The sequence below is a fragment of the Clinocottus analis genome, unplaced genomic scaffold (genome assembly GCF_023055335.1).
Source record: "Clinocottus analis isolate CAN_PGR_092001 unplaced genomic scaffold, fCliAna1.0.p SCAF_70, whole genome shotgun sequence".
Classification (NCBI taxonomy): domain Eukaryota; kingdom Metazoa; phylum Chordata; class Actinopteri; order Perciformes; family Cottidae; genus Clinocottus; species Clinocottus analis.
The window spans coordinates 53,426-63,076 of NW_027176230.1; the positions used below are offsets into that span (position 1 = coordinate 53,426).

Genomic DNA, 9,651 nt, shown 5'->3' on the forward strand with positions numbered 1-9,651 from the left:
CCTGAAGCCCATCAAGAGCCCGGCACCAGAGAGCCAGAGGTGAGCTGCACTGGAGGAGCAGATACAAGAGGCCCGCTGTGGGCCGGCTGCCCCGATGATTAGCCGCGGATATATTATTGGGAATAACAGGATCATGACGATTTGAGGAGAAGTCGCCAGAATCCGGTGTCATACAAGGCGAGGGATTAAGTTAAACGTCGTCACTGCTGCGGTCGGCGTTATGGGGATGGACGGGCGCCGGAGAGCATCGCTGGCTCTCTCCCTGAACTTCCTGGCTCTGATTCTGGCCGTGACGGCTCTCACCACCAGCTACTGGTGCGAAGGGACGAGGAAAGTGGTGAAGCCGTTCTGCGAGGGCCCGCTCACCACCAAGCAGTCCTTCTGCATCCGGTTCAACAGCTCCAACATCAACGACACGCGGCTGGTGCAGTACATCTGGGAGACTGGTGATGACAAGTACCTGATGAGGAAGTTTCACACCGGGATCTGGTTCTCCTGTGAGCAGAACGCCAACATGACAGGTAGATCTGAGCCGACGAGGGGACCAAGCACAGCAGGTCGATCCAGTAGCCCATTCTGTGTCTTTTTTTAAATACACCTGCTTCTTGTAAAAATGATCCTGCTTCAAAACTAGATTTTGTGATTATTCCGAGAAATGAATTTGAAAGTTACATAAAAAAAAAAAAAATCACCAAAGGCATCCCTTTACAGATTGGATCAAATAGTGTTTTTTTCACATCAAAGCTTCATCGGTGTCACGCAAAATGGAATATGTGCCTGTGACTATTTGGAAAAATGATAGAATACAGATCCTGTCTCACAGCAGCATGGAGCAGTGGTGGTTCTACTGTTACTTAGTTTCAGACATGAAAATCCCTCACCTTTCAGCAAAATTCACCTTTTGGAAAGCAAAACAGGTGACCTGTGTGAATCGTGTAGATTCGGTGAGTCGTTTTTCCTTGAGGGGGGGTGTTTATATTCAGTGAACTGCGAACAGGTGCGCGTGCCACAAGGGAGCGCCAGTGCATGATATGATATTTTATAGTATATTTAAGTTAAGCTAAGTCAAATGTTGTTAAATGCCCCCCCCCCTCTCCCCCTCGTGGGTAATATCCTTCTCACCTTTTTCACCCCTGACCTGTTTTCATGCCTGTAATTTGTATTTAATGTTTTATTAACCGTTTCCAGGTGAAACATGCAGACGTTTCCTTCATATTGCACCTTTAAATGAAAGAGGTAAGCATGTATTTGTTTCAGTATTCGTGCTATGCAACAGTCCAGTCAGTGTCAAGTTCTGCAGGTGTTTTTTAGTGCACAGCTTCCCAAACTTGAAAGGTTCCCGTTCAACCGCCAAGGACACAAAGGGACAACTCGATTTCTTTATGATTTATTGATGGACTTGATTTGTTATCGTTGAATTGAAAAAGCAGATTATAGTTGTGAATGGAATAGGTTGTAGATGGAATAGGTTGATAACCTTAACATGAACAGAGAAACAGAACACATTAATGTTTCAAACAAATCTGCTTCCTTAAAGTTATCCTTCACAAAGTAAATGTCCACTTATCGGGCCTATTCAAAATAATAAACTTAAATCCTCTTTCAACTAACTTAAACATTTATGACTATGAATAAGAATAATTAAACTTAAACATTTCTTTGGCCATTAACATTTCCATTAATTTCTTTCAAATTAACTTAAGCATTTGCATTTGCATTACTACTACATTTACTTTGGTTCAACTCAAACACCTATGCAAACACAATGAAACCATCTAAACATTACATCACAACAATCAGCACAAACCCCTCTTCCCCCTCATGTTCCTACCAGTTGCGTCTCAGGGTTCACAGGAGCTGTGTCTTTCTCTGTGTCGATGCAGCAAGTCGAAAGGGTGACTGACCTGAGTATCAAACATTTTAAGACCTGTGATCAGAGAAAGCACAGGTGAATCCAATCTCTGTGGAAGCACAGGTGGAGATTTCTTCTTCCACTTCCCAGTTTGGTCGTTGGCTGTTCGCTGTTGCCCCTTCAGGCCTGGAGTGCAACGGTCAATGGTGCTTGTGTGTGTTGCTCTGTACTTTGACTTGACAGTCAGTATCATGTTCTATTGGTGCAAAAAGAACAGAAACATAGGAGTTTTTAGGTCATATGAAAAAAAGAGTTTCAAAAGCAGCAAGACATCAATGTAATACAAACATTCTCTGTGCTGCTCTTTGGGTTTAACCCTTCAGACTCTCAGGACATTTTCTCAATTTTACATAATTTCTTAACTGCACCCTTTAAGGGACTTTCATAGAAGATGAAATCCATGTTTTACATCAAACATTGCAGAACAATCTCAGCTCTTTATATAATGAGGCACCCTTGTCATAAGGCAAAAGTGTGAAGAGAAAATATGACCAAAGCTGAAAAATGGAATCTCGATTTTTGGAAATTCTTCATATCTCTTGTGAAAATATAACTTTACTCAGGAGGTCGAATGGTTTCGGTGATGGAAATTGTTTTACAAAAGGTCTTCACAAAAGCAGTCAAATATATAAATGCAATGGTAGATGCCTGCAAATAAATGTCTAAACCCAAATTTTGTATTGTTTTGTGAGTAGAAATGTGATCTTTCACACCTTTCACCAAGATGATAAAATGGGACTGAGAAATGACTTCAAACTGCAGATAAAGCTTCATGGAGTGTGTGCAAATAAAACATGACCATTACAACATGTTTTGTTTTTTAAAATAAACTATGTATTATACATTAAAAAAATGTATTTACACAATAAACATGTTCAGAAATAGAAAACAGACCCGGGCTGGGGGAGACGGCTGTGGAATCCTCTGTAAAATAAATGACTAGTCAGTACTAACTTCACAGTTTGTCCAAAAAACTTTATTTACTTCAAAATACAGTTTGCACTATTTGAGTAATGTTTGCTAAAACTACAGTGCCCAGCTGTTTTAGGAGTTTTATCTGCCTTTTCCTTCTTTTTAAAAAAAATGAAACTATATTTATTAGGTCTTTTCAGAGATTTCTGTCTTCATAGGAGCAGAAAGTCAAGGAGAAGCTATGGAGTCACAGCGTGGACTCACATGGAGAACCAGGGCTTCGTTCCTCTGACGTGTTTCAACAAAGTCAATCAAATGTCCTATTATCCAGAATAAATTACGTTGACGTCAGCTAACAGTTTGTCAAAGGCTGATTGGCTCTCAAACGGTCTCGTTAATGCCAACCAGGCGTCGGTCATCAGAATAATTGGGCGTGTCCGTTCCTCTTCAGAAGGGAGAATAATCGAGCCATGATCTTCTGACAGTTCAATGAGAAATAAACTCAGAGGAACAGCCTCTTTCTACCCCCCCCCCCTCCTGCCCCCTCCCATTATTCACTCAGCCGTGTTCTCCCCCACAATATGAAGTGTTTTTTTCTTCCACTTTGCTATTCTTTTGCCATAACTAAGTCTCTCCATAGGAGTGCTGTGGCTGTGCATTGTTGCAGAGTGCCTGTACATCCTCCTGCTGGCCACCGGAGGCATCCTAATGTCCATAGAGGTGTGTCACTTCGGCAATGTCATAGACGGCCTCAAGCTCAACGCCTTCGCTGCCATATTGACTGTGCTCTCAGGTGAGTAGTGTCATTAAAACTAACCGCCGTGGTCATCAAATGGAGTTCAGATAAATGATTCAAAACAATGTTGAATTGATTGTTGTAGATAAATAACTTTATTGATTTTTCTATTTTTAAAAAGGAGGTCAAACTTGTTATTTTACACTTGTGGGAACAGTTTTCCACAAACGTTTGTCAAAGCTGCAGAACTCTGTGTGGGAGCAAACTTCCTCTTTGTAGGCTGGCAGACGCCAACAATACAAAACCAGCTGCAGGGTTTAGCATAATGTGGAGAACGATCTGGCGTTACAGGTGAGTGATGGCCTTACACCTGAGGGAGTAGGTACAGGTGAGTGATGGCCTTACACCAGAGGGAGTAGGTACAGGTGAGTGATGGCCTTACACCTGAGAGAGTAGGTACAGGTGAGTGATGGCCTTACTCCAGAGGGAGGAGGTACAGGTGAGTGATGGCCTTACACCAGAGGGAGGAGGTACAGGTGAGTGATGGCCTTACACCTGAGGGAGTAGGTACAGGTGAGTGATGGCCTTACACCTGAGGGAGTAGGTACAGGTGAGTGATGGCCTTACACCTGAGGGAGTAGGTACAGGTGAGTGATGGCCTTACACCTGAGAGAGTAGGTACAGGTGAGTGATGGCCTTACACCTGAGGGAGTAGGTACAGGTGAGTGATGGCCTTACACCAGAGGGAGGAGGTACAGGTGAGTGATGGCCTTACACCTGAGAGAGTAGGTACAGGTGAGTGATGGCCTTACACCAGAGGGAGGAGGTACAGGTGAGTGATGGCCTTACACCAGAGGGAGGAGGTACAGGTGAGTGGACAGGTGAGTGAAGGAGCTGACGAGATGATGTCACTACAAGGTGCTCTGAATGAGCTGGTTAGGTGAGTGCAGAGTGGGCAGGTGAGAGCTGATGAGGTCATACAGATGGAAGTGTGGGCAGGTGGGAGGGTTAATTTATCTCTGTCGCAGATTTGATGACTGAAGCAAACTCTCGGGGGAGTGAAAGTGTTTGCAGTGGATGATGAGGCTTCCACATCAGAGCAGTGCTGAGAATCACTGTTACGTCGTTGCACCAGCCGTTGATCCAGTAGAAGCAGATTCTAACGTCATCCCACCTGAGATGCCATCAACAAGCGCATCACTCAGCAACACAACAGGGAGTTGTTGTTTTTTATGTTACCTCAACTTCAATCAGCGCGGCGCCGGTGCAGATTATGATGTTTACGGGATGTTTCTATGAGTAGCTCCACGAAGAAATGGCTCAGCTGTTGTTGGACGCTCCAGACTCTGCACCTGCTGCTCTGAGAGCTCCTACCAGACTCTCAGGAGCTCTCAGCAGGTGGAGTTTGTGTTGAGCTCCGCCTTTCACCGTGATTTGCTGATGCAGGTGTCCATCGTCATTTTGTGTGAAACAATGAACACTGAAGAAATCCCTGTGGAGCGTCCCAAAGACACTGGCTTTCAGTCAGAAACAAAACAGCCGGAACAAGATCTCACACTGCAAACACACTTCATTTCAGTGAGAGACTTCAGAAGATCAGCTGTTCAGTGTTACTCTACACCATGCACTGGTAAAGAGGATAGTACACACATACAGAGTGCATGGTACACACATACAGTACATAGTACACACATACAGAGTGCATGGTACACACATACAGAGTACATAGTACACACATACAGTACATAGTACACACATACAGTACATAGTACACACATACAGAGTGCATGGTACACACATACAGAGTACATAGTACACACATACAGTACATAGTACACACATACAGAGTGCATGGTACACACATACAGAGTACATAGTACACACATACAGTACATAGTACACACATACAGAGTGAATGGTACACACATACAGAGTGCATAGTACACACAGAGTGCATGGTACACACACATACAGAGTGCATAGTACACACATACAGAGTACATAGTACATACACATACAGAGTGCATGGTACACACACATACAGAGTACATAGTATACACATACATAGTACACACATACAAAGTACATAGTACACACATACAGAGTACATAGTACACACACATACAGAGTGCATGGTACACACACATACAGAGTACATAGTACATACACATACAGAGTGCATGGTACACACACATACAGAGTACATAGTATACACATACATAGTACACACATACAAAGTACATAGTACACACATACAGAGTACATAGTACACACACATACAGAGTGCATGGTACACACACATACAGAGTACATAGTATACACATACATAGTACACACATACAAAGTACATAGTACACACATACAGAGTACATAGTACACACACATACAGAGTGCATGGTACACACACATACAGAGTACATAGTATACACATACATAGTACACACATACAAAGTACATAGTACACACATACAGAGTACATAGTACACACACATACAGAGTGCATGGTACACACACATACAGAGTACATAGTACACACACATACAGAGTACATAGTACACACACATACAGAGTGCATGGTACACACACATACAGAGTACATAGTATACACATACAGAGTACACACATACAGAGTACATAGTACACACATACAGAGTACACACATATAGAGTACATAGTACACACACATACAGAGTGCATGGTACACACACATACAGAGTACATAGTACACACATACAGAGTACATAGTACACACATACAGAGTACATAGTACACACACATACAGAGTGCATGGTACACACACATACAGAGTACATAGTACACATACAGAGTACATGGTACACACATACAAAGTACATAGTACACACATACAGAGTGCATGGTACACACATACAGAGTACACACATACAGAGTACATAGTAGACACACATACAGAGTACATAGTACACACACATACAAAGTACATAGTACACACATACAGAGTGCATGGTACACACACATACAGAGTACATAGTACACACATACAGAGTGCATGGTACACACATACAGAGTGCATGGTACACACATACAGAGTACATAGTACACACATACAGAGTGCATGGTACACAGATACAGAGTACATAGTACGAACATACAAAGTACATAGTACACACATACAGAGTACACACATACAGAGTACATAGTACACACACATACAGAGTGCATGGTACACACACATACAGAGTACATAGTACACACATACAGAGTACATGGTACACACATACAGAGTACATAGTACACACACATACAAAGTACATAGTACACACATACAGAGTACATGGTACACACATACAGAGTACATAGTACACACATACAAAGTACATAGTACACACATACAGAGTGCATGGTACACACATACAGAGTGCATAGTACAAACATACAAAGTACATAGTACACACAAACAGAGTACACACATACATACATGGTACACACATACAGAGTATATATGATGTTCTTGAAAAAAGGAAAGTTTAGTAAATAGTGTTTTTCTAAATAGAACATGTTTTAACGCCAACATAGAGTAAATATTTAGTTGTAATGTTTCATGGAGCTTGTTTGTAGTATGCAGGCATTCCTCAGTCCTGTATCTCACTCTCTCTCTCATGCTGATGAAAGTAGTGACAGACAACACTTCCACTGAAAAAAACATGATACAACATTTGGTATCGGAGATTAATTTACTTTTATATATTGTTGGAGCCAAAAAGGGGTTTATTATTTGAGGGACGCACTGGGTGAATGTAGTTCTTTTATTTGAACACAGGGTGGCACGTTCACTTCAAGAGGGCATGAAAGGAAGTGCCAGGTGACGGGAACAGGTGTGTGCGGATGGGAAGCACAATAGTTTTTTATCGTGCTCATGTCAGCAACATCAATCTCTCATGTCGTGTTCATGACATGTTCATGACATGTTCATGACATGTTCATGACATGTTCAACAGTCTGTATGATGAGGCTTCATGACATGTTCATGACATGTTATGACATGTTCATGACATGTTCATGACATGTTCAACAGTCTGTATGATGAGGCTTCATGACATGTTATGACATGTTCATGACATGTTCAACAGTCTGTATGATGAGGCTTCATGACATGTTCATGACATGTTCAACAGTCTGTATGATGAGGCTTCATGACATGTTCATGACATGTTCATGACATGTTCAACAGTCTGTATGATGAGGCTTCATGACATGTTCATGACATGTTCATGACATGTTCAACAGTCTGTATGATGAGGCTTCATGACATGTTCATGACATGTTCAACAGTCTGTATGATGAGGCTTCATGACATGTTCATGACATGTTCATGACATGTTCAACAGTCTGTATGATGAGGCTTCATGACATGCAGAGGAAGTGTTGCTGGGATTTAGGGTTCAATATCTAATCAATAACTTTTAGGTAAAGCAGCATCTGTTGTGTGTGTGTGTGTGTGTGTGTGTGTGTGTGTGTGTGTGTGTGTGAGAGTGTAGAGAACAAGTTCTGACGTTCCTGTTAAGTTTTCTGATTTGTATTTGTTTATTTTGTTTTAAATTCTTTATTGTTGAGATTGTTTGCACTGTCAGTTCTGTTTTTGTAATAAAAGGTTGCAAATAAATGCTTTTTGATAAAAAAAAATGTTTTAATCGAATAATCAAAAAAATAATCAATTGATTATTAGAATAATGGCTAGTAGCAGCCCTAATCATGACTCATCCCCACAGGTCTGTTGGGCATGGTGGCCCACATGATGTTCACTACAGCCTTCCAGCTGACGGTGAGTTTGGGCCCAGAGGACTGGAAACCTCAAACATGGGACTACAGCTGGTCTTACATGTGAGTTCCCTCGCAGCGTTGGACCATCTGCAGATGCAGACAGGAACCACCGGTACCAGTGGACAGCAGGAGGATTTGTTTCTATACTTTGTGACACAGTCTGTCTCAATAAGTCAATAGCCAACTGTCTCCGTCTGGATGTTTATATGTGTGTGTATGTGTGTGTACATGTGTGTATATCTATCTATCTATATCCTATGTGAAGAGGCACAAACTGTTTCTGTCTCTTTACTTTAGCTTGGCATGGAGCTCCTTCACGGCCTGCATGGCGTCCGCAGTCACCACCATCAACCGCTATACCAAAACCATCCTGGAGTTCAAGCACAAGCGCAGGAACATTGAGAAGAACCTGAAGATCAAGCAGAAGCTGTTGGAGCTGTACTCTCCGGAGCAGGTGTGGGACATGTACATCAGCTCGCTGCCAAGCGCTGCCGAGGAGCTGCACCATCTGTCATCGAATGGTCGCAAACGGTCCGACACCTCCATCTTCCTGGACCTCAACGAGCTGCCCGACGCTCAGGGAGAGGAGCACTGCTAGTGCAGCTAGTGGAGCGTGTACAACCACCAGCAGGTCATCAGCATGTTTAATGTGGTACAGTAATAGAATTGGTGTAAACAAATGAGAGCATGGCTGGGAGCTGCTTCATGACGCCACAACAAGCAAAACCACACACAGTACAGTTAACATGACAGCAAATCATGAAACGAAGAGAGAGGAAGACTGCAGGCCGATTCCCACCTACTTTGACGTGTTTCATTCAACCCTGTTGGAGCAAAAGGGGTTTATTATTTGAGGGACGCACTGGGTGAATGTAGTTCCTTTATTTGAACACAGAGTGGCACGTTCACTTCAAGAGGGCATAAAAGGAAGTGCCAGGTGCTGGAACAGGTGTGTGCGGATGGGAAGCACAATAGTTTTTGACCGTGCTCGTGTCTACTTGCTGGGGTTCATCAAAAAATAAATGGATCAAAGATACCCATCGACCTGGACGTTGGCTTGTGGCAGAACACGCGTCCAAACATGTTCTCCCGTTCGCCCACCTCGTGGCTCTAATACCTTAAATTGGTTAAGTTTTGAGCTTCTACAAACCCCATTGTCCCATATATGGGTCTGTACCTTTCTTCCCCGTGTTCAAGTTATTGTATAAAGGAGTCCTAATACTTGTTATTTTATATTAGTTTTTTCAGAATTGTCTTCTCTTTTTTTAAGTTGAAATTGTAATTGTTTTAT

The 9,651-nt window shown here is 42.4% G+C and overlaps 1 protein-coding gene across 1 annotated transcript; it reads left to right on the forward strand.

Moving 5' to 3' along the window:
* The first annotated feature begins 220 nt into the window (after positions 1 to 220).
* Positions 221 to 8,958, forward strand: gsg1l2b (gsg1-like 2b). The gene is made up of 5 exons (XM_068566943.1): positions 221 to 521; positions 1,189 to 1,236; positions 3,465 to 3,617; positions 8,309 to 8,420; positions 8,658 to 8,958. The coding sequence occupies exons 1-5, from the start codon at positions 221 to 223 to the stop codon at positions 8,956 to 8,958; spliced, it is 915 nt and encodes a 304-aa protein (XP_068423044.1).
* The last annotated feature ends 693 nt before the right edge of the window (positions 8,959 to 9,651 follow it).